Source organism: Schistocerca nitens, chromosome 4 (genome assembly GCF_023898315.1).
Source record: "Schistocerca nitens isolate TAMUIC-IGC-003100 chromosome 4, iqSchNite1.1, whole genome shotgun sequence".
NCBI lineage: Eukaryota > Metazoa > Arthropoda > Insecta > Orthoptera > Acrididae > Schistocerca > Schistocerca nitens.
In genome coordinates, this window is record NC_064617.1 from 353,610,995 (window position 1) to 353,637,680 (window position 26,686).

The 26,686-nt window shown below is 43.8% G+C and overlaps 2 protein-coding genes across 3 annotated transcripts in view; one reads left to right on the forward strand and one right to left on the reverse strand.

Moving 5' to 3' along the window:
• LOC126251818 (D-aspartate oxidase) overlaps window positions 1-503 on the reverse strand; it is a 253,875-nt gene extending 253,372 nt beyond the window's left edge. Inside the window, exon 1 of one of the 2 annotated variants that reach the window (XM_049952470.1) lies at window positions 40-160. In XM_049952470.1, the coding sequence (XP_049808427.1) occupies window positions 40-53 (14 nt within the window). In that variant the 5' untranslated portion in view covers window positions 54-160. Of the gene's footprint in view, window positions 1-39 lie in introns of both variants that reach the window. The other variant, XM_049952467.1, reaches the window with a different exon arrangement.
• Window positions 504-688: 185 nt separating this feature from the next.
• Window positions 689-26,686, forward strand: part of LOC126251420 (glycogen-binding subunit 76A) — a 486,662-nt gene continuing 460,664 nt past the window's right edge. The window contains exon 1 of the mRNA XM_049951835.1: window positions 689-784. The gene's annotated coding sequence lies outside the window, so the exon portion shown is untranslated. The remainder of the gene's footprint in view (window positions 785-26,686) is intronic.

Genomic DNA, 26,686 nt, shown 5'->3' on the forward strand with positions numbered 1-26,686 from the left:
AAAATAAATGTCACTAAGAGATCCCAGAATGTGACTTACCAGTTTGCCAACATGTTGCCAGCTCTCTATGTTTGTACACATTATGCCCCACTGAACTAGATAATACGTTGCTATTATGATCAACAGCAAGCATATTAAAGCACGATAGCGATTATTATACACAATGCCAGGGAGTCTATTTAAATGCAGCATTGTTCATATCTCTCAAATCACTACATATCTGCGATCACGGGGAGGAGCTCCGCGTACGGGAAACTTGTTCATCGGACTCACACAGCTACGACGCCCACTTTGCCAGTGCATCTGTCAATTATGTATGTCTGGGCTCTTGCGTCTCAAAGACTATACACTCCAGGAGCGAAGCAAGTGTCAGCAACATGAGCAACTTTGGTTCCAACCCTGGATTATGTCGTTGCGGGTTAGGATATCGGCAGTTCTGTCGATTGCACTTCGACCAGTAGTTGTCAACACGAGAAGTGCAGAAAACTGCATCTCCCATTTCTTTTCACAGTTCGTTAAGGAAATGGCGCCGTGGGCTGTGTTACGCAGCTCTGTAGCAGCGGACGCGCTGCGACCGTGGCGCTACTCCTTGTGCTGTGTTTGCCGGGTCAAGCTCTCCCCCCGTCGCGTTGTTCGGTGCGTCGTCTGCTAGCGACCTTGTTGCGTCCTTGCGACAGAGGGCGGGTCGTCTGGAGTGCTGTCGCTACTGAAGAATTTTTATTTTCATTCTGATTGCTCTTATTTAATAGAACCTGGCGCCGCTAAAGCTGTGCAGCTCCGACAGGTTGGTTCTCTTTTTCTCTGCGCATGTTATGCCGTGTAGATAACGTAACGGACAGTTTAGAAAGTTTTAGTAAATGCGATTAGCAGCGCTTTCGAATTCTATTTTCCAATTTGTTTAGATTAGACAGCAGGGCTCGTTGCTGCATTTTGCTTGACCAGTGCCAACGAAAGATATGCAAATAAGTGATGTATACCAGTTGTCACAGTAACGCTATGTTAATGTTATGTGCATGTTATCATTTTGGAAGCGATTTTAACGCTTATTGACTAGCAATAAAGGTATGATAACCAAAGCTAAGGAAAGAACCAGATTGCACCAAATACGTGCAACTGTTCCAGTAGTATGTGGATACAGCTGGCGCCCAGAAATTCTAATAGGCTACTATTGCAGCAAAGTACATCGCGCTTCGTCGTTGCACGAAGAATTTGAAGTAATAATGATTTCAGAATATTATTTTTTTGCTTGTTGGAGGAAGGTCTGCGAACACCGGTCTCAAGGGACTGTTTTGATTTTTGACCTTCACAATCTGACCTCTGTTGTCGCGCCATCGCGAAATTGTCAGCTCGCACTCACCGTCACGGTCTTGTAAGTGTTTATAGTTCGACTTAGGTGCTCGTAAATAGTGAGCATCGATGTGTGACAGCGTTTCCTCAGTGGCTAACCGATCTCACCATGGAGCATGATATTAAATAATTTCTCTCTATGGACCCTTGTTCGACTCTGTGCCTTATTGTACAGAACGTGTCTCTTTGTGTGGTTTTCAAGGTTATTTTCCAATAGACAGAATATTCCCTCATATTTGTGGTGCTTCGCAGGCACGAAAGATAAATATCGGGGTAACTGTTCGTTATTAGCTTTCCGTGTCGCTCAATGTCACCGAATCTCCTGACGAAAGTTTCAGTGAAGAAATGAGAATAATTTCGCAAATGACCAACAATGGTAATTTGATAGTTAAAGCTCTGTCAACTACAGCTGCAGTATAATCAGTATTTTTGGAAGCTGTCATGATCTAAAATCCAATTCGATAATTTGTAAGTAGACTACTTCATGCACATGAAGACTGAAAGGCCAGTTGCTGAGTAGCTAGTATACAGCGACTCGTACAAATGAGACGCAGCTCGCACATCCTTTCAAGCCACATCAGTTCGCGTCTCAGCACGGGAGAGTGTTATGAAATATGTAGGGCCTATGGAATTCTAATTTGCGCACAGACTCAAGAGAGTAAATTTAAAATGGCTTAATGATTATTTCAACAACAGAATCATGAGGTGCAGCTCTAAAAGTGGAATAGCAGATGAGGATCTTCTTACAACAGGAGACCATAGTTTTCAGTGTCGCGTTGCAGAAATATTAGTGTTTCTCAGAGTACGGTATTAAAAGCCTTTTGGGAAGTAGCGACCTCAATAAAAGATTGGACTGAATTTCCTGCAACTACGATTGCTCCTGAAATAGCCAAGACCAAATGGCAAGAACGTTATATACGAGGGCTATTCGGAAAGTAAGGAACGATCGGTGGCGAAATGCAAACGCAATCAAAATTAAAACTGTTTTATTTACCAAACCTTCTATCTCGTTTACATAGTCGCCGCTACGACTTGGACATCTGTCGTAGTGTTGTACCAACTTTCTAATACCCTATCATAGAGGGCAGCCTCCTGTGCTTTCCGACAATTTTCTACGCTGGACTGCAGCTGGTTGTCTGTGCCAAAATGTTGTCTTCAAAGCTGGCTGTTCATTTGAAGAGAGAGTAAAACCAATCGGTATCGTGGGTCATCAAACACTTACCATCGTAAACGCCGCAGGAGCGTCATTTCCCTTGTAGTGTGGGGCGACAACTGTCATGAAGAAGGAACTGCATTATAGTTACGTTATGTGGGGTTGCTTGAAATCAGGCGAAATCTCTCGTCAGGTACCCCTACTTGGCGGGAGACACTGTTTTCTACAGTGGTTTTCAATTCGCGACTGATCGTTCCATACTTCCCGAATAGGCCTCGTGTTTCTAGACGCTATCGTGCAATCGAAAGCACACATGTGTTAATCAAAAAGCACATATATCTAGATCTATATACTACAAATCACCTTACGATGTGTGGAAGAGGGTATTTTGTGTACCACTGTCACCCCCCCCCCCCCCCCCACACACACACACACACACTCGCTTAAAAAAAAAAAATAAATAAAATGTGTGTGAAATCTTATGGGACTTAACTGCTAAAGTCATAAATCCCGAAGCTTACACACTACTTAACCTAAATTATCCTAAGGACAAACACACACGACCATGCCTGAGGGAGGACTCGAACCTCCGCCGGGATCAGCCGCACAGCCCTCGCTCTCCCCTTTCATGTTCCAGCTGGTTTACGTCGCATGTGAGTCGAATCTCTCTCATTTTACCTTCACTTTTTTTTGCCTTCGTAGTAGGTAGGCGGAAGCAATATATCGGCCGACTCTTGAAGGAGAGTACACTCTCGGAATTTTTACCAGTAAAATGGCTCTGAGCACTATGGGACTCAACTGCTGAGGTCATTAGTCCCCTAGAACTTAGAACTAGTTAAACCTAACTAACCTAAGGACATAACAAACATCCATGCCCGAGGCAGGATTCGAACCTGCGACCGTAGCGGTCTTGCGGTTCCAGACTGCAGCGCCTTTAACCGCACGGCCACTTCGGCCGGCTTTTTACCAGTAAACCACAACGTAATCCACAACATCTCTCTACAGGCCTCTGTAGCTGAAGTTGAAAGAGCATCTCCCTGGTGCTTTCGTGCTTACTAAATGAACCTGTAACGAAACACGGTGCTCTTCTTGAGATCTTATCTGCTCCCTCTTTCAATCCTATGTGGTAGAGATCCCAGACCGACGAGGAATTTTCAAGTATTGGTCGAGGGTTTTGTGAGCTACCTCGTTTGTGCCTGACCTACATTTCTTAGGATTCTTCCAGTGAATCTCATTCTGGCATCTGTGTTACCTGCGATTAGTTTCATGCGGTCGTTCTGCTTTAAATAGCTCCGTACGCACACTCGTAGATACACTCTAAGATAAAAAATAAAAAGACGCACTACGAAGGAATCATCCGAATGATGTGGAAGTTAAGAAATAGTTATTTGAGCTGTATATGTATAGACAAACAAATGATTAAAATTTCAGAGACATTGGATGAGTAAGTCAATAACTCGCTGGTCCAACCCTGGCACTGGGTTTGGCAGACACGAAGACAAGCAGTAGAAACTATCGCCTTGTGCAGGCAGGCATTATCTTGCTGAAATGTAAAGCCAGGTTGGCTTGCCATGAAGAGCAAGAAAACGGTGCATAGAATATCGTCAACTGACCGCTGTTCTGTGAGGGTGCCGCCGATGTCAACTACACGGGTCTTGCTGTGAAACGAAATGTCACGCCAGACCATCGTACCTGGCTGTCAGGCAGTATGACGGGCGACAGTCAGGTTGGTACCCCGCCGCTGTCCGGGCCGTCTCCAGACGTGTCTTCGGCCTGGAATCTCATTGATTGAAGTAGAATTGTCTTCAGTGATGAGTCCCGCTTCGAAATGAGCCCCGATGACCAATGAAGACGATTCTGGAGACGCCCAAGACAGCAGTCGCATACCAACCTGGCTCGGTCACAGGTTCGAAACCTGCCTCTGGCATGGATGTATGTGGTGTTCTTAGATTAGTTAGGTTTAAGTAGTTCTAAGTTCTGGGGGACTGATGACCTCAGAAGTTAAGTCCCATAGTACTCAGAGCCATTTGAACCAACCTGGCAGCCGCTCGCCTTACGGCACGACGGCCAGGAGTCACGGTGTGGTGTACCATTTCATTTCATAGTAGGACCTCTTTTGTTTTGTCTACGTCGACGATACTCTCCGCCCCGCTTTGTTGTCCTTTACAGCAAGCAATCCTGGGCTTTCATTTCAGCAAGATACACTACTGCCCATTAAAATTGCTACACGAAGAAGAAATCCAGATGATAAACGGGTATTCATTGGACAAATATATTATACTAGAACTGACATGTGATTACATTTTCACGCAATTTGGATGTATAGCTCCTGAGAAATCAGTACCCAGAACAACCAACTCTGGCCGTATTAACGGCCTTGATACGCCTGGGCATTGAGTCAAACAGAGCTTGGATGGCGTGTACAGGTACAGCTGCCCATGCAGCTTCAACACGATACCACAGTTGATCAAGAGTAGTGACTGGCGTATCGTGACGAGCCAGTTAATCGGCCACCATTGGCCAGACGTTTTCAGTTGGTGAGAGATCTGGAGAATGTGGTGGCCAGGGCAGCAGTCGAACATTTTCTGTATCCAGAAAGGCCCGTACAGGACCTGCAACATGCGGTCGTGCATTATCCTGCTGAAATGTAGGGTTTCGGGTTTCGCAGGGATCGAATGAAGGGTAGAGCCAGGAGTCGTAACACATCTGAAATGTAACGTCCACTGTTCAAAGTGCCGTCAATGTGAACAACAGGTGACCGAGACGTGTAACCAATGGCACCCCATACCATCACGCCGGGTGATAAGCCAGTATAGCGATGACGAATACACGCTTCCAATGTGCGTTCACCGCTATGTCGCCAAACACGGATGTGACCATCATGATGCTGTAAACGGAACCTGGATTCATCCGAAAAAATGACGTTTTGCCATTCGTGAACCCAGGTTCGTCATTGAGTACACCATCGCGGGCGCTCCTGTCTGTGATGCAGCGTCAAGGGGAACCGCAGGCATGGTCTACGAGCTGATAGTCCATGCTGCTGCAAACGTCGTCGAACTGTTCGTGCAGATGATTGTTGTCTTGCAAACGTCCCCATCTGTTGATTCAGGGATCGAGACGTGGCTGCACGATCCGTTACAGCCATGCGGATAAGATGCATGTCATCTCGACTGCTAGTGATACGAGGCCGTTGGGATCCAGCACGGCGTTCCGTATTACCCTCCTGAACGCACCGATTCCATATTCTGCTAACAGTCATTGGATCTCGACCAACGCGAGCAGCGATGTCGCAATATGATAAACCGCAATGGCGATAGGCTTCAACCCGACCTTTATCACAGTCGGAAACGTGACGGTACTCATTTCTCCTCCTTACACGAGGCATCACAACAACGTTTCACCCTGCAACGCCTGTCAGCTGCTGTTTGTGTATGAGAAATCGGTTGGAAAGTTTCCTCATGTCAGCACGTTGTAGGTGTCGGCACCGGCGCCACCCTTGTGTGAGTGCTCTGAAAAGCTAATCATTTGCATATCACAGCATCTTCTTCCTGTCGGTTAAATTTCGCGTCTGTAGCACATCTTCGTGGTGTAGCAATTTTAATGGCCAATAGTGTAATATCCGCCCGCACACGGCGAGAGTTTCTTCTGCTTGTCTTCATGTTTGCCAAACACTGCCATGGCCAATAAGGTCGCCGAATCTCTCCGCAGTTGTGAACGTTTGGAACATTATGGGCAGGACCCTCCAACCAGCTCGCGATTTTGACGATCTAACCCGCCATTTAGAGAGAATTTGACACAACCCCCAGGAGGACATCCAACAACTCTATCAATCAATGCCAATCCGTATAACTGCTTACATAAGGGACAGACGTGGACCAACGCATTATTGACTTGCTCAGTTTGTGAACCTCTTTACCTTGAATGAATAATTCAGTTTTTTAAAAATTGTAATCCTTCGTTTGTCTGTACATGTTCATCACATCTAGCGATTTCCATCCCATTTACCATTTGGAGTGTCGTCCTAACCGCCGTCTGCTTACGTCTACTGTGCAGCGAGCTACCTTAATTTAAGTATAAACTGTATTTTTCTTACTTGTCACTTCTTCTTCCATGTGTTTTTGCTTTTAGGAAGCTTTAATTGTCGAGTGCTATTAATAGTGTTACATAGATTTCGTGTTTGTTTTGAATACAGTCAGAGAGAGTCCCTTTAGTCAACCATAGTGCCAGTAGTGCTAGTGTTTGTTTTCAATACAGTCCAGAGACAGGTAGTGCTATTTTCTACAAGAAGTGGCTAGCAATCACAGTTTAATCAATAATCAGCCGCCTTTAGTGAATTAGCAGTCTAGTTAAAAGTTGATTAACTCTCTTCAGTAAATTGATCCCTTAGGATGGATAGGATGTGTGACTGCTGTGTACGGACGCAGGAGGAGCTGGCCACTGTTCGCGAACAGCTGAACGTGTTGATGGCCGCGGTCAGCCGTCTTCAGGCCGCTGCCTCGGAGTGTAGCGGCAGTGGGGAGTCTGGTGCGTCGCATGGTACACCCCAGGTGTTACATGCTTCACCCACTGTCCCTGCTGTCGAGACATTTTCGCGGGTACCGGGCGCGGTTGGGCCACCCTCTCCCCAAGGGGAGTGGCGGGTTCAGCGGCGTTCGCGGCGCACGAGGCGGAGGGTAAATGTGGAGGCTGGCCGTGTGACATCGCCCGCTCTGCCTGTGAGTGGACATGTGGCTGCTCCTTCAGCAAGGTCCGAGCAGGCACACGGGGGGAGGGGTTTATTAGTTATTGGGAGCTCCAACGTTAGGCGGGTGATGGAGCCCCTTAGGGAAATAGCGGAAAGGTCGGGGAAGAAGGCCAGTGTTCACTCTGTCTGCTTGCCAGGGGGTCTCATCCGAGATGTGGAGGAGGCCCTACCGGCGGCGATAGAGAGCACTGGGTGCACCCGACTGCAAATTGTTGCTCATGTTGGCACCAATGACTCCTGCCATCTGGGTTCAGAGGTCATCCTCAGTTCGTACAGGCGGTTGGCGGAATTGGTGAAGGCGGAAAGCCTCGCTCGCGGGGTGGAATCAGAGCTAACTATTTGTAGTATCGTTCCCAAAACCGATCGCGGTCCTCTGGTTTGGAGCCGAGTGGAAGGCTTAAACCAGAGACTCAGACGATTCTGCAGAGATCTGGGGTGCAAATTTCTCGACCTCCGCTATCGGGTGGAGAAATGTAGGGTCCCCCTGAATAGGTCAGGCGTGCGCTACACGCGGGAAGCGGCAACAAGGGTAGCGGAATACGTGTGGAGTGCACATGGGGGTTTTTTAGTTTAGAGAATTCCCTCCCTAGGCCCGACAAGACGCCTCCTGAGACGCGGCAAGGTAGGAGTAGGCAAAATGCAACAGGGAATAACAATATTAATGTGCTAATAGTAAACTGCAGGAGCGTCTATAGAAAGGTCCCAGAACTGCTCTCATTAATAAACTGTCACAACGCCCATATAGTACTAGGGACAGAAAGTTGGCTGAAACCAGACGTAAACAGTAATGAAATCCTAAACTCAGATTGGAATGTATACCACAGAAACAGGCTGGACAGTGAAGGGGGAGGCGTGTTTATAGCGATAAGAAGTGCAATAGTATCGAAGGAAATTGACGGAGATCCGAAATGTGAAATGATTTGGGTGAAGGTCACGGTTAAAGCAGGCTCAGACATGGTAATTGGATGTCCCTATAGGCCCCCTGGCTCAGCAGCTGTTGTGGCTGAGCACCTGAAGGATAATTTGGAAAATATTTCGAGTAGATTTCCCCACCATGTTATAGTTCTGTGTGGAGATTTTAATTTGCCGGATATAGACTGGGAGACTCAAACGTTCATAACGGGTGGCAGGGACAAAGAATCCAGTGAAATTTTTTTAAGTGCTTTATCTGAAAACTACCTTGAGCAGTTAAACAGAGAACCGACTCGTGGCGATAACATATTAGACCTTCTGGTGACAAACAGACCCGAACTATTTGAAACAGTTAACGCAGAACAGGGAATCAGCGATCATAAAGCGGTTACGGCATCGATGATTTCAGCCGTAAATAGAAATATTAAAAAAGGTAGGAAGATTTTTCTGTTTAGCAAAAGTGACAAAAAGCAGATTACAGAGTACCTGAGGGCTCAACACAAAAGTTTTGTCTCAAGTACAGATAGTGTTGAGGATCAGTGGACAAAGTTCAAAACCATCGTACAATATGCGTTAGATGAGTATGTGCCAAGCAAGATCGTAAGAGGTGGAAAAGAGCCACCGTGGTACAACAACCGAGTTAGAATACTGCTGCGGAAGCAAAGGTAACTTCACAGCAAACATAAACATAGCCAAAGCTTTGCAGACAAACAAAAACTACGCGAAGCGAAATGTAGTGTGAGGAGGGCTATACGAGAGGCGTTCAATGAATTCGAAAGTAAAGTTCTATGTACTGACTTGGCAGAAAATCCTAAGAAATTTTGGTCTTATGTCAAAGCGGTAGGTGGATCAAAACAAAATGTCCAGACACTCTGTGACCAAAATGGTACTGAAACAGAGGATGACAGACTAAAGGCCGAAATACTAAATGTCTTTTTCCAAAGCTGTTTCACAGAGGAAGACTGCACTGTAGTTCCTTCTCTAGATTGTCGCACAGATGACAAAATGGTAGATATCGAAATAGACGACAGAGGGATAGAGAAACAATTAAAATCGCTCAAAAGAGGAAAGGCCGCTGGAGCTGATGGGATACCAGTTCGATTTTACACAGAGTACGCGAAGGAACTTACCCCCTTCTTGCAGCGGTGTACCGTAGGTCTCTAGAAGAGCGTAGCGTTCCAAAGGATTGGAAAAGGACACAGGTTATCCCCGTTTTCAAGAAGGGACGTCGAACAGATGTGCAGAACTATAGGCCTATATCTCTAACGTCGATCAGTTGTAGAATTTTGGAACACGTATTATGTTCGAGTACAATGACTTTTCTGGAGACTAGAAATCTACTCTGTAGGAATCAGCATGGGTTTCGAAAAAGACGGTCGTGTGAAACCCAGCTCGCGCTATTCGTCCACGAGACTCAGAGGGCCATAGACACGGGTTCACAGGTAGATGCCGTGTTTCTTGACTTCCGCAAGGCGATCGATACAGTTCCCCACAGTCGTTTAATGAACAAAGTAAGAGCATATGGACTATCAGACCTATTGTGTGATTGGATTGAGGAGTTCCTAGATAACAGAACGCAGCATGTCATTCTCAATGGAGAGAAGTTCTCCGAAGTAAGAGTGATTTCAGGTGTGCCACAGGGGAGTGTCATAGGACCGTTGCCATTCACAATATACATAAATGACCTGGTGGATGACATCGTAAGTTCACTGAGGCTTTTTGCAGATTATGCTGTGGTGTATCGAGAGGTTGTAACAATGGAAAATTGTACTGAAATGCAGGAGGATCTGCAGCGAATTGACGCATGGTGCAGGGAATAGCAATTGAATCTCAATGTAGACAAGTGTAATGTGCTGCGAATGCATGGAAAGATAGATCCCTTATCATTTAGCTACAAAATAGCAGGTCAGCAACTGGAAGCAGTTAATTCCATAAATTATCTGGGAGTACGCATTAGGAGTGATTTAAAATGGAATGATCATATAAAGTTGATCGTCGGTAAAGCAGATGCCAGACTGAGATTCATTGGAAGAATCCTAAGGAAATGCAATCCGAAAACAAAGGAAGTAGGTTACAGTACGCTTGTTCGCCCACTGCTTGAATACTGCTCAGCAGTGTGGGATCCGTACCAGATAGGGTTGATAGAAGAGATAGAGAAGATCCAACGGAGAGCAGCGCGCTTCGTTACAGGATCATTTAGTGATCGCGAAAGCGTTACGGAGATGATAGATAAACTTCAGTGGAAGACTCTGCAGGAGAGACGCTCAGTAGCTCGGTACGGGCTTTTGTTAAAGTTTCGACAACATACCTTCACCTAAGAGTCCAGCAGTATATTGCTCCCTCCTACGTATATCTCGCGAAGAGACCTTGAGGATAAAATCATAGAGATTAGAGCCCACACAGAAGCATACCGACAATCCTTCTTTCCACGAACAATACGAGACTGGAACAGAAGGGAGAACCGATAGAGGTACTCAAGGTACCCTCCGCCACACACCGTCAGGTGGCTTGCGGAGTATGGATGTAGATGTAGATGTAGATGGATAATTTATTCGTGGTGCGTCGGTTTTTTCTGTTAGGGTGTATTTAACGGATTTAACTGCTTCCAGTGACTGTTCTGCAATCGTGCAATCATGCAGTAATGGGTCTGGGTTCAAATGGCTCTGAGCACTATGGGACTTAACTTCTGAGGTCATCAGTCCCCTAGAACTTAGAACTACTGAAACCTAACTAACCTAAGGACATCACACACATCCATGCCCGAGGCAGGATTCGAACCTGCAACCGTAGCAGTCGCGCGGTTCCGGTCTGAGTGCCTAGAACCGCTCGGTAACCGGGGCTCACTAATGGGTCTTTCTGCCTATTTATGTGCAATACTTTACATACGTTTACGCTGAGAGTCAACTGCCAAACCCTGCACCAAGCGTCAATGATCTCTTTACTGTTGGACTTCTCTGCCTACAACAGCATTATCCACGGAAATCCTCATCGAGCTTCCGACGTTATTGACTACGCCATTTATGTATGTTGTGAAAAATAATAAAAATGTTCAAATGTGTGTGAAATCTTATGGGACCCAACTGCTAATGTCACCAGTCCCTAAGCTTACACACTGCTTAACCTAAATTATCCTAAGGACAAACACACACACCCATGCCCGAGGGAGGACTCGAACCTCCGCCGGGACCAGCCGCACAGTCCACGACTGCAGCGGAAAAATAATAGTCGTCTAACATTTCCTTGGGGGTAAGCCTGAAGCTGCCACTACATCTGACCATCTCTCTCCGTTACGAATTACATGCTTTGCTCTTTTTGCGAGAAACTCTTCAATCTAATCATGCAGTTGGTCTGATACTTCGTACGTATTTTGTTCATCAGACAGCAGTGCGGAACTGTATCGAACACTTTCTGGAAGTCAAGAAAGACAGCATCAACCTGGACGCCGGTATCTACTGCCTTCTGCGACTCGTAGACGAACAGAACGAGGTAGGTCTCACACGATGGTTATCTGCGGAATCCGTTTTAATTCCCGCAGAGGATGTTTTCGTTCTCCAGGAACACATAGTGAAGTCAACAATGTAGGCCTGTAGTGCTGTGCGTCTGTTCAGCGATCGTTCTCGGAATCGGGAATGACCTGAGCCTTTCTCCAATCACTAGGAATGCTTCATTCCTTCACCGATCTACGGTACATTGCTACTACAAGAGGAGCAAGTTCTGTAGCGTACTGTGTATAGAGTAGCATTGGTATCCCATCAGGTGCAGTTTCCTTTATTCTGTTGAGGAGTTTCAGTAGATTTTCTGCTACGTGGTCGCTTCTTTTCGATATCTGCTGTTCTGACATTCGTGCGACGAGTTAGAGGAGGTACCACAGTAATATCTTGGAAAATGGGGTTCAGTCTTTCGGCATTCCCTGTGCCATCTTCCGTTTCGATGCTGTTATGGTGTCTGGACAGATGGCTTCGATCTGTTTACTGATTTAATATAAGATCGAAACTCCTTAGGATTCACTGTCAACTCGGTAGATAGATTTTTCCTTTCGATTTCGTTGAACGCTTCACTATGTACCCTTATGCTAATTTTGGCTTTGTTGTTTGTCTGTGAGACTTCAGCTGCATTTAAGTCTACAGTGATACTCTCTTTGCTTCCGTAGCAACTCTCCAACACGGCTGTCGAACCACAGTGGGTCTTTCACATCCCTCTAACTTTGCTCGGCACATACCTGCCTAAAGCGTATTATACAATACTCATTTTGTCCATTTGTACTAAAAATTTTCAGTCCTGGATATGAATGTGTGGCTGCTCAGGTAATCTGTTATCTGTTTTTTTTTTTTTTTTTTTTTTTTGTAGCTCTTGCTAAGCGGAAATATCTTTCCACCGTCCTTAACATTCCTATTTATTACCCTACTCATTGATACTTTAACGGCGATCTCCTGTTCTACGTTTACTGGGTCAAGAAGTTCTGGTCAGTTGATAAGCAAATCACGAGTCGGTTGTTTGATTTTGAGATAAAGCACTTAGATAAAGCACTTAGAACAATTTTGTACTATTCCCTGTCCCTACCACCCGGCATAATCACTTGATTTCCTCAGTCTATAGTTGGTAAGTTTTAATCTCCCAGTAATACTGTAAGAAAACAAGGGAAATTAAGCGAAATCTCATCTACGGTTTCCCGCGCCACTGCTGCTCCTGAGGCAGGGGGTACATAAAAGCAACCGTTTACCGTGTTTCATCTAATTTCAACTCTTGTCTTCACCAAAATTATTTCCCGTTCGGAATTCGTACTGACCTCACTAGATGTTATACGAGGGCGGTTCAGAAAGTAACCTCCGATTGGTCACAGTGCGGGTTGAGGGGAGAGTAGCGACGCCATCTGTGCGTTCACGCACTCAACAGGTCAGTCGGCATCAAGCCGTGGTCGAGTGAACGTCGTACCTGCGCTAGTTTAGTTTTTGTGGCAGTTTGAAATGTGTGCTGCAATAGAAAACCCCGCCAAATGTGAAGTGCGTGCTGTCATAAGGTTTTTTACAGCCAAAGGATATTCTGCAGCAGCTATTCATCGTGAGCTTTGTGCCGTGTACGGACCAAGAGTTATGAGTGAAGGAGTTGTCCGTGAATGGGTACGTTTATTTAAAAGTGGACGAGAAAACGTTCATGATGAAGAGAGGAGTGGTAGACCATCATTGGTGACTGACGAACTCGTTCAGACAGTTGATGCAAAAGTTCGTGAAAATCGACGTTTCTCAATGTCGGAGTTGTCTACTGGTTTTCCACAGATTTCTAAGACTCTCTTGTACGAGATAGTGACAGCAAGATTGGGTTACCGTAAGTTCTGTGCACGATGGGTGCCCATAATTCTTACCGACCACCACAAAACTCAAAGAATGGCCTCTGCATTAGACTTTCTGTCACGTTATGAGGACGAAGGAGAACCATTGTTAAACAGAATCGTGACCGGTGACGAAACCTGGATTAAGTACGTGAACCCTGAGACAAAAGAACAATCAAAGATGTGGGCACATTCAAATTCGCCTACCAAACCAAGAAAAGCCTCGCAAGATTTTTCTGCCAGAAAACTGATGGCAACGGTGTTTTGGGATGCCAAAGGGGTGTTGTTGGTTGAATTCATGGAACGTGGTACGACCATTAATCAAGACGTGTACTGTGAAACAATAAAAAAGTTACGACGGGCTATACAGAACAAACGCCGTGGTATGCTGACTTCCGGTATCGTTTTTTGCACGATAACGCCCGTCCTCACTCTGCTCGCAGAACAACGGCCCTTCTTGAGTCCTTCAAGTGGGACGTTATCAACCATCCACCTTACAGCCCAGACCTGGCGCCAAGTGATTATCACCTCTTCATGCATTTGAAGAAATGGCTCGGGTCACAGCGGTTTGATGACGATGAAGAGCTCAAAGATGCGGTCACAGGCTGGCTCCAGGCACAAGCGGGCGATTTTTATGCAGAAGGAATTTCAAAGCTTGTGAAGAGATACGATAAGTGCCTCAATCGCTATGGAGACTATGTAGAAAAATAGTGCAAAGATGTAGTTGTAAGATGTATATATTAAAATATTTTTATTTAACTTGGTGTATTTTTTTAAATCAACCGGAGGTTACTTTCTGAACGGCCCTCGTATTTTTTAAGCCTATAAACGCTTCCACCTCTGGCGTTCAACCGATCATTGTGATGTATATTCCAATTGGAATTTAAAATTTCATTGCTATTAACATCGGTCCCTAGTACTAATGTGGGCATTATCGCCATTTGTAAGTGAGATTAGTTCTGGAACCTTTCCGTGGAAGCTTCTACCGTTAACTCATGCCAGGAATATATTAACATTTTATTTCTCTGATCTGCCATGATGAAGCTACTTTCTTTAATTAATGGGGCTGACATTCTTCCTTGTCGCAAATTAGAATGTATCACATTGGGCTTGTTGAGGGATTTCTATATTCTAAAACACCCTCAAGTGAACGGTACATGTACTCCACTACCCTAGTAGCCATTTCATGCCTGCAGTGAGTTTAGGGTACTTAATGAAATATGAACAAATGGAAGTGCTAAGATAGACAGGGTCGTCATAAAAGGGAGGCGCGATGTAACGAAGACGCTCATTCTACAGGTGTCACCTGAAGAAGTCAAGGTACGTGGTCGAAATATCGTGTTACGCTTACGACTGTATCAGACTGGACACCGAGAGCAATACAGACAATTGATTCGCCCAGAAAGCTTAAGATCACACAAAAATGGTTCAAATGGCTCTGAGCACTATGGGACTTAACATCTATGGTCATCAGTCCCCTAGAACTTAGAACTACTTAAACCTAACTAACCTAAGGACATCACACAACACCCAGTCATCACGAGGCAGAGAAAATCCCTGACCCCGTCGGGAATCGAACCGCCCGCATCTCGTGGTCGTGCGGTAGCGTTCTCGCTTCCCACGCCCGGGTTCCCGGGTTCGATTCCCGGCGGGGTCAGGGATTTTCTCTGCCTCGTGACGGCTGGGTGTTGTGTGATGTCCTTAGGTTAGTTAGGTTTAAGTAGTTCTAAGTTCTAGGGGACTGATGACCATAGCTGTTAAGTCCCATAGTGCTCAGAGCCATTTGAACCATTTTTGAATCGAACCCGGGCGCGGGAAGCGAGAACTAAGATCACACATAACACTTACTTTCACTGCAGTGTAATACATAAATATTTGAAAATGCTTACACAGTGAGCGGTTGGTTAATTTCGGGAGGGGGAGGGGGGCAAACAGCGAGGTCATCGGTTCCGTTGATCAGGGAAGGATGGGGAAGGAATTCGGACGTGCCCTGTCAAAGAAACCATCCCAGCATTTGCCTGAAGCGATTTAGGGAAATCACGTAAAACCTAAATCGGGATGGTCGGACGCGGGTTTCAACCGTCGTCCTGCAGAATGTGAGTCCAGTGTGCTAAACATTGTGCCACTTCGCTCGGTTTACACAGTGAGATGCTAGTTAGTTTACAAAGTTACATCTATTGAAATAAACTTGGAACCTGCTATAGTGATCGATATTTTATTTCAAGTTTTATTGATAGTAGTTGTGATCGACGATTCTGCGTGTGAGGGGTTGGGAGTGGGACATAATGTGGTTGTTGTTGTTGTGGTCTTCAGTCCTGAGACTGGTTTGATGCAGCTCTCCATGCTACTCTATCCTGTGCAAGCTTCTTCATCTCCCAGTACCTACTGCAACCTACATCCTTCTGAATCTGCTTAGTGTATGCATCTCTTGGTCTCCCCCTACGATTTTTACCCTCCACACTGCCCTCCAATACTAAATTGGTGATCCCTTGATGCCTCAGAACATGTCCTACCAACCGATCCCTTCTTCTGGTCAAGTTGTGCCACAAACTCCTCCTCTCCCCAATCCTGTTCAGTACCTCCTCATTAGTTATGTGATCTACCCATCTAATCTTCAGCATCCTTCTGTAGCACCACATTTCGAAAGCTTCTATTCTCTTCTTGTCCAAACTAGTTATCGTCCATGTTTCACTTCCATACATGGCTACACTCCATACAAATACTTTCAGAAACGACTTCCTGACACTTAAATCTATACTCGATGTTAACAAATTTCTCTTCTTCAGAAACGCTTTCCTTGCCATTGCCAGTCTACATTTTATATCCTCTCTACTTCGACCATCATCAGTTATTTTGCTCCCCAAATAGCAAAACTCCTTTACTACTTTAAGTGTCTCATTTCCTAATCTAATACCCTCAACATCACCCGACTTAATTCGACTACATTCCATTATCCTTGTTTTGCTTTTGTTGATGTTCATCTTATATCCTCCCTTCAAGACACCATCCATTCCATTCAACTGCTCTTCCAAGTCCTTTCCTGTCTCTGACAGAATTACAATGTCATCGGCGAACCTCAAAGTTTTTATTTCTTCTCCATGGATTTTAATACCTACTCCGAATTTTTCTTTTGTTTCCTTTACTGCTTGCTCAATATACAGATTGAATAACATCGGGGAGAGGCTACAACCCTGTCTTACTCCCTTCCCAACCACTGCTTCCCTTTCATATCCCTCGACTCTTATAACTGCCATCTGGTTTCTGTACAAATTGTAAATAGCCTTTCGCTCCCTGTATTTTACCCCTGCCACCTTTAGAATTTGAAAGAGAGTATTCCAGTCAACATTGTCAAAAGCTTTCTCTAAGTCTACAAATGCTAGAAACGTAGGTTTGCCTTTCCTTAATCTTTCTTCTAAGATAAGTCGTAAGGTCAGTATTGCCTCACGTGTTCCAGTATTTCTACGGAATCCAAACTGATCTTCCCCGAGGTCGGCTTCTACTAGTTTTTCCATTCGTCTGTAAAGAATTCGTGTTAGTATTTTGCAGCTGTGGCTTATTAAACTGATTGTTCGGTAATTCTCACATCTGTCAACACCTGCTTTCTTTGGGATTGGAATTATTATATTCTTCTTGAAGTCTGAGGGTATTTCGCCTGTTTCATACATCTTGCTCACCAGATGGTAGAGTTTTGTCAGGACTGGCTCTCCCAAGGCCGTCAGTAGTTCCAATGGAATGTTGTCTACTCCGGGGGCCTTGTTTCGACTCAGGTCTTTCAGTGCTCTGTCAAACTCTTCACGCAGTATCGTATCTCCCATTTCATCTTCATCTACATCCTCTTCCATTTCCATAATATTGTCCTCAAGTACATCGCCCTTGTATAGACCCTCTATATACTCCTTCCACCTTTCTGCTTTCCCTTCTTTGCTTAGAACTGGGTTTCCATCTGAGCTCTTGATGTTCATACAAGTGGTTCTCTTATCTCCAAAGGTCTCTTTAATTTTCCTGTAGGCAGTATCTATCTTACCCCTAGTGAGATAAGCCTCTACATCCTTACATTTGTCCTCTAGCCATCCCTGCTTAGCCATTTTGCACTTCCTGTCGATCTCATTTTTGAGGCGTTTGTATTCCTTTTTGCCTGCTTCATTTACTGCATTTTTATATTTTCTCCTTTCATCAATTAAATTCAATATTTCTTCTGTTACCCAAGGATTTCTATTAGCCCTCGTCTTTCTACCTACTTGATCCTCTGCTGCCTTCACTACTTCATCCCTCAAAGCTACCCATTCTTCTTCTACTGTATTTCTTTCCCCCATTCCTGTCAATTGTTCCCTTATGCTCTCCCTGAAAATCTGTACAACCTCTGGTTCTTTCAGTTTATCCAGGTCCCATCTCCTTAAATTCCCACCTTTTTGCAGTTTCTTCAGTTTTAATCTACAGGTCATAACCAATAGATTGTGGTCAGAGTCCACATCTGCCCCTGGAAATGTCTTACAATTTAAAACCTGGTTCCTAAATCTCTGTCTTACCATTATATAATCTATCTGATACCTTTTAGTATCTCCAGGGTTCTTCCATGTATACAACCTTCTATCATGATTCTTAAACCAAGTGTTAGCTATGATTAAATTGTGCTCTGTGCAAAATTCTACCAGGCGGCTTCCTCTTTCATTTCTTAGCCCCAATCCATATTCACCTACTACGTTTCCTTCTCTCCCTTTTCCTACACTCGAATTCCAGTCACCCATGACTATTAAATTTTCGTCTCCCTTCACAATCTGAATAATTTCTTTTATTTCATCATACATTTCTTCAATTTCTTCGTCATCTGCAGAGCTAGTTGGCATATAAACTTGTACTACTGTAGTAGGTGTGGGCTTCGTATCTATCTTGGCCACAATAATGCGTTCACTAAGCTGTTTGTAGTAGCTTACCCGCGTTCCTATTTTCCTATTCATTATTAAACCTACTCCTGCATTACCCCTATTTGACTTTGTGTTTATAACCCTGTAGTCACCTGACCAGAAGTCTTGTTCCTCCTGCCACCGAACTTCACTAATTCCCACTATATCTAACTTTAACCTGTCCATTTCCCTTTTTAAATTTTCTAACCTACCTGCCCGATTAAGGGACCTGACATTCCACGCTCCGATCCGTAGAACGCCAGTTTTCTTTCTCCTGATAACGACATCCTCTTGAGTAGTCCCCGCCCGGAGATCCGAATGGGGGACTATTTTACCTCCGGAATATTTTACCCAAGAGGACGCCATCATCATTTAATCATACAGTAAAGCTGCATGCCCTCGGGAAAAATTACGGCCGTAGTTTCCCCTTGCTTTCAGCCGTTCGCAGTACCAGCACAGCAAGGCCGTTTTGGTTATTGTTACAAGGCCAGATCAGTCAGTCATCCAGACTGTTGCCCTTGCAACTACTGAAAAGGCTGCTGCCCCTCTTCAGGAACCACACGTTTGTCTGGCCTCTCAACAGATACCCCTCCGTTGTGGTTGTACCTACGGTACGGCTATCTGTATCGATTAGGCACGCAAGCCTCCCCACCAACGGCAAGGTCCATGGTTCATGGGGGGGAGGACATAATGTGGCTTGTGACAAATTACAAGTACCTCGGTTTAATGTGATTTTAAAATTATTGACAGGAGTTTCCAAAGATACAAGATACTGCTAGAGAGCAATCGTTTTTCACTAACAGCATTCAGGAACACCTGAAGATAAAATATCCCGAATACGGAAGTAACTAAGTTGGGAAGAACGTGTTAGTATAAAGGACGGCAAGCCGTTACATTTTGGCGCCTTTAACGCCTACAAAAACATGTGTAGGCAACCCGCGAACTTCGGCAGTTGAGCAGACTCCTATAGCCAGAGAGCTCAACGGAAACTGCCAATAGGAATGGTAGCGCTAGTAGTAATCAACAGCTGTTGTCTTCTGGGGAAACACTTTTAAAGCTATTAGTTGTTCATCAGAGCAGGTGTAGTCGGCAGCACTAGCGTTTGCAACATTTTATGAAATGTTTCAACAGTTCGTTGTGTATTTTGTAAGACAAAGAGCGAAGAGGCAGAAGACTAATCTGTGAATTAAAAGCTAGAATGGTTATTAATGAAACACTAGTGTCCGTCTTGCATTTATTCTAGTTCGTATGAGAATGATCTGACACATGCTATGAACCATTTAACAATGTGTCTTGAGTGCTGGGGTATTTTAAAGAATATATCCAGTACTTTTCTTGTTACAACGTGAGGTATAGCTGTTTTGTGGAATATGAACACACAAAGTGAACAATGAATTTTCCTGAACGCCGGAAGGTCTATCAATATAGATGTTCAGAAGACAGAACGAAATTGGGGAAACAAACTGATTAAAGAGTAGAGTGTCGGAATCTACGTATCTGTATCTACATCTGGAGATATACTCTGTAAGCCACCTTACAGTGTGTGGAGGAGGTTACTTTTCATTCCACTACCTACTCTCCCCTTCCCTATTCCATTCAAGAACTGCGCATGGGAAGAACGACTGTCGATAAACCTCTGTATTATCTCTAGTTTCTCGGATTTTCTCGTCGTGGGCTTTCCGCGAGACATAACGGGAAGAGGGAATCTGTTGTCCGACTCTACACGGAACGTACTATCTCGGAATTTCGATAGTAAGCCTCTCTTGTTGCACAAGGCGTCTCTTGCATTGTCTGCAGCATCTCCGCCATGCTCTCACGCCAGCTAAACGATCCCGTGACGAAGCGCACCGCTCTTCGCTGGATTTTGTTTATCTCTTCTTATTAATCCAGTCTGATAAGGGTTTCACACTGATGAGTAACACTCAAGGATTGGTGGATCACGTGTTTTTTAAATCACTTGTTTCATGGATGAGTTAAATTTTCTTTAGATGATTTCTCTTAATATCAGCCTGGCAAATGCTTTTCCTGCTGTTTGTTTTATGTGGTCATATCATTTTAGGTCGGTCCAATTACTCCTATGTATTCTACGCTTGCTAATGTTTCCAGTGACCTGTCGCCGTCACACAGTGATGGAGCTCTTCGCCTATTTATGCACAATATGTTACATTTATTTACGTTTTGTGGAAATATAAGAGACGGAAAGTAAAAAGCGACATATTATTTTCATACCTATTTATTGAAGTAGTATAATAAGAAAATAGTATCTTAGTCTTTTTCCGTTTTCTCTTCGTCAGAATTTTCATACGCCAGCTCTGAGGCACAATATTCATAGTACATAACGGGGGGCCGCTTAAGGTCATCTACACACGAATTTTTTTAGTCTCTTTCTCGACGAACCGAGCGAGGTAATGGAATGGTTAACACGCTGGACGCGAAGTCAGGGGGAGTGGGGATCACACCCCTGCCTGGCCATCCAAACTGGGGCTTTCAGTGGTTTTTCAGAAATGTGCACCGAATGAGGTGGCGCAATGGTTAGCACTCTGGACTCGCAATCGGGAGGACGACGGTTCAAACTCGCATCCGGCCATCCTGATTTAGATTTTCCGTGACTTCCCTGAATCGATCCAGACAAATTCCGGGATGGTTCCTTTGAAAGAGAACGGCCGACTTCCTTCCCCATTCTGTCACTAATCCTATGGGACAGATGACTTCGCTGTTTGGTCCCTTCACCCCCCCCAAATCAATCAACTAACTATAAACGTGCCTTGGAGAAGGCACGCTCCATTTCCTTCCTCATCTTTATCCTATCCTCGCGGTCGGCGGAAGATTAAATGTCGGAGGCACCCCAAGTGTGTGAAAGGGTCCTGTAGTCCTCTTTCATTATCATTTTATTTGCTTTTCAGTGATACAGAACTCTCGGGCATGCGTGAGTGAATGAATGTGGGTGTGTTTCAATTTGCTATACGGTGGTTTAGTCTGCTGCAGAGAATCAGCGGTAGTCGTACAGGATGGCCAATCCTTGTAGTTTTCAGGTAGGCAAAGAGGTTTGCTCCCCTTGTGTGGAAGTTACCGATGTTAGGTTGGTGACGGAAGCCTCTTCTCTGGGTTTTCCTGGCCACGAGGTCGCGTGGGAGACGTTGGAGTGTGTGAGAGGGTCAGTATGCATCCAGCTCGCCGAGGGTCTGCAGCAGAAGTCTCTTAGAAGAAGGGTGAGTTGACTTAACCGCGTGGCGCTTTGTCTCATAGCAAGAGGGGAGCTTTTACTCTTGCTCTAGCGTTTCATCTTATAAAGATTGATTTGCTGGGTCGCAGCAAGGAATCCAAGGCTTTTGCAGACTTTCAGTTTGATTCCTAATGCAGACTTGACTTTGATCCATAAGGAGAACGTATCACAAAGGTGTTGCACATGTTGAAGCGCCCTCGGTTCAGTGTGAATGTTTGTGTGCCTGCAACTGCGTGTGTATGCATTCTAATCTTTTCCGAATCTTGGTAATTTTTGCTTCTTTGAGAATTTTCTTTCTCTCATTACTTTGTCTGGTAGAAACCATCCACATGGGTTAATATTAGAGTTTGTTGACCCTCTGCCATTATCCTATACTATTCAAATGTTTCCTCTGTAAAATCTTAATTATTCGCGACTGCGTGGTTTAATGTTACTAAAATTTGTCTCCACGAACCACGTAGGCACACGAGTCTGTTGTGAAATGTATAGCGTTTCACAAGCAATTGTACTTAGTTACCAGGCAACAACAGTTGTAAAAATGCCGTACATCAATGTTTTAAGGAATAAATAGTTTTACCTCCAATCTTATCCAGTGTACCGATGTTACGTCTCTCTTACCTACGCCATTTACCTTGTAGTTTCCTTGTTAGCCCATCCATAGCGTTTCCATGCACACAGGTCCAATAGTTAGTATTCTCTTTTTATTTAAAACAAATGCTTTAGAATAGATCCTGTTTTCAGGGATGTTGCTGCAAGCTGCTCTTATGCACAGTGTTCACGCACTTGTTACTTTATTTCAGTATCTGAATCACGCCACAATGCCTGGATCATATTAATAATTACACCCCATTCTTTATGAATGTTCTTTTATGAGTTTTTCTTATGAATAAATTAAGCAATTTTCCGACTCATCCCAACCTCTTATTTGTTGTGTGGCTAGAGTTGGTGGCGACCCAATGTTTTACGTTGACTTCAATGTCAGATAGCATTTTCTTATTGAAAGTGCGCTTCACGCACCTTACACATAGCGACCCTTTACTCACACTACTTACATGTGTCCGGGTTTTCAGCAGATTTGTAGAGCGATTTCGGATATTTCACGTCCTGATGAGGGAGACGTGTTCTGTATCAGATCGAATCTCTCGTAGTCCTTTATAGCGCTGCTCCCTTATACCCTGCTTATTCTTGACGATCTGTATCTAGTAGTTATAAGGCGAATAAAAGAGGAGGTGGAGAAGGAGGAGAAGAACAGTGTTTAACACCCCGGCTAGAGAATAAAAGATGAGCACAAAACAGGAAGAGATGTAAGACATCGACACATTCAACTGAGAGGAGCGTACCACAGAACCGCGAAGCACCTAAACAAATCATTATTTGCAAGGCCGATGTTGTCAGACGTTGGTGATTTGGAAACTTTGCTAATTCTCATTCCACATCATACTAGACCATTTTTTGGGTTGACTCATGAAGCCAAGCAAAAATTTTCAGAATCTAAAAGCGTGGTGGGAGCTCAAGAACGTTCGACAGTGACCTATTCTCAATATATTTATTGGTCAATGAAATTTGACATAAACAACATAGGGTGACACACGGAAGACGGACAGTTTTGAACAGCGTAGCACTGAGAGCGCCGTGGTGGGAGAAGATCGTGGTGGGGGTAGTTCTTCTCCACGGAAGACGCCGTTTCAGTTACAATGGAACAGTGGGTCGTGCAACATCGTTCGTTCGTTCATGACAATTTCGTTATAAGTGGTGAGTCTGTTACAGCTATGCACCGAATGTTTGGTGTACAATTCAATCTCGGTGGACACGGAATTGTTCCGTGTCGTAACACAATCCTCAGATGAATGGAACACTTCAGATCAACTGGATAAGAAACGCACAGGCCCGAGATGAAGTGTAACGACGCCTGAAAATGTTTCAGGGATAAGAGAAGCGATAGTCAGAAGCCCAAGACGGTCAGCTAGACGTCATGGTAGTCACATCAGTCGTGAATCGGTTACATACATTAAAATTCCGTAGGCACAAAGTTCTTATTGTGCATCAACTTAAGCAAACTGATTTTTCTGTTCGAGAAGACTTCGCTTGCAGAATGGAAGTGATTTTTAGTAATAATGTGATTTTATTGAAGAGCGGCGAAGCTCATTTTCTTTAAATGGGACCGGCAATAACCAAAACCTGCGTTACTGGGATCCCGAGCATCCACATCTTATTCACCAGCGTTCTTTACACTCTGAAACAGGCAGTCTGGTGTTCTCTTGAGTCTTTCAGCATGGTTGTGCAGCGGGGCGGGCTTGAATTGTGGCGTAAATGTTTGATCACTGTCTCTCGTCGTACTGCGCACTGCAAAAGTTCCACCTACCTCAGTACGGCGTCCGATCACCAGCCCGTTTCCCTGCATACGTAGGTTCTGTCCAGACGATGTTAGAAGCTGCGTCGAAGAAAAACACTGTCAATACTTACGTTTGCAGAGTCCGCGTAAACTCTAATAGCAAGCTATCCTGTAATATCTTATAACAAATTTCGGGAGGAGGGCGATTACTTCATCTCTTTAGAAAAATGGCAAAATTCTGCAACGAGTTCTTTTATTTCTTTAGGTTCAAAATTAAACACTTGCCATCAGCCCGTATTTAATTAACTAATAATATCACTGTCCTCAGCTCACAGTTCATACAACTCAGTACACACGCAAGGCAGCCAGAAATGTACTTAAGTCCGACCCGAATTAATACGCTACTTACCGTCATTACTCTGCTACAATAAATTAGTTTCACATTTGGTCCTTTTCCAGTGGATTTCTAATAAAGAAATTGAGCGCCAAATTATTCCATAGAGGAATATGAAACATGCCACACGTAATTCTACAAAGGCCGAAAGTTCACACGCGTTTCTCTTTCAAAAAAAAAAAAAACTTCACAAAGCTCAAATCTTCACAATGTGTCCATAAATGCAACTTTTTTCACGGCAATACAATCTGGACGCGAGAAACCAGTAACTTCTTCATTTTACTCATAACGTAGACGCACACGTCCATCATGGCCTGCATGTCCGATAGTTAGCAAGCGACTTCCTTCTGCCGCTCCTTCCAGGGCCTATAACTACTTGCAATGCGCGGGAAATGCTTAACTCTGATTGGTTGTTCAAAATGACCAGCCAATCGAAACAAACCTTCGAGTTCTTTCTCGCGCTAAAACTGCCTTACGCCAATAAACATTCACAGATGCATTTACATCACTTCATCATGCAAATATTTATAAAATGTTTAACAAAACCAAACGAAAACTAATCTTGAAATAACTTTAGAAAACTATTACTCTGCAAATGGCTATTCTGGCTGCCTTCTTACAAAAGCAAGTACCCTTGGACATACGCCATCAGCACGGTGGGAAAATTACATTTTTCATTGCAACTTGCTTGCTTAACACTTTCCCGTGACATAGTTACGTAATGTTTAACATGAGATAACATTGAATTTTTTCGTATGTCCCACATACACACTCTCACTCATTCTCATTTACTCACACAACAACACATTAAATAATTACTGATCTTTTCTGAATTTTATATTACGAAAAATGCCAAATAGTTAACATTTTTAATTATGAAACTCTAAACAAATCGACCTAACGTTCTGTGAACTTCAATAATGATTACAAATGATACTAAAAGACAAACTGTTATGAAACCTAACTGACTCTCCAGATTGATCAGTGTGTGACTTTTTTCTGTTGAGTACCTCAAGAGCCGTGTCTATAACCACGAACCGTGAAATCTGGGCCAGCTGAAGAATGCAGTCATTAAAGAAATTGCTACATTCCTCCATAGACATTGGTCTATGTGATTGGTGGATTTGGTGGGTTTGGAGAAGAGACTTGGATCGTGCATTCGAAATGATGGACATCATCTCGATGACATTTTTCACAAACATGTCGCAATAAGCTCACATTAAATGTAAGTAATGAGCTTTGATTTAAATGCCAAAAAACGTACATTAATTTAAAAATTGACCGAGTAATCTTTATTTAAAAACCGTCCATATCTTGTGTGTCACTTTGCATATCTCTTTTTCAGATATCTTCCTTTTCAAACCAACCACTCAGTTCGTCCATCAATACTAGAAACAAGAAAAATCTTCACAAAGATTTAATATCACTTACTTTTGGCTGCAAAGGTGTCCATATTCGGAAATACATGTTTCCAATAATAAACCATCAGCTTCAAAGTATCTACTGATTAAGTTCAGGTTAGAGGAGCCTCAAGAATTTATTGAAGCATGTCTCCTGTTCCATTGATGAATTTCCTAGTAGAACCGATTGCTGTGTTTATGTTATTAATGATAACAGATAATGTATTACATACAATCTAATTTCCATGCATCTTCAGTGCAGTAATGTGATCAAAGTAAATAAATATCGTAAATTGATTTTTTATTTGATGCATGGCTACGATAGCCTAAAATACGTTTTAAATGAAAATATGTTTAAGTTTTTTATTCCACATCCATAAGGACCATTTCACTTGGGATCTGTAGAAGGCGAATGAGCTTATCTCTTTTTCTTTGTAAATACGTACTGCGTATTTTCGTTTTATGACACATCCTACATCCTTGAGGATCTCCTCACTATGGATCTACGAAACAAAAAGTACGCCCAATCTAATGTAACAGACTCAAGAGCACTTCAATTAAATACACATACCGTGAAGCCACTCCCTCATGGGATAGCAATAAAATTTTGGAATTAATTACATGATGAAAAATGAGGCGCTTGAAGCTAAAAATTAGTTCACAAACTTGAAGAATTAATGAGAGAGAAAATGTGAGTATCAGTTTGTTGTACGATGGGGTGGGCTGTCGAGAGATTATAAATAGATAATGATAACAGAATGGCATGGATATTTTTTTCGCCCACTTTTGCCAGTCCTTACTTAGTTCTATTAAAAAGTTAGTAACTGCCACCCAGATTGCTGTATCCATTAAAACCAAGTCTTCCTATTAACTTGAACGCTCTCACGCGCAGGGATACATTTGTTAGATGAAATTAGCTGCTAGGAAACGTCAGTGCCGGGCGATCTAACGTCC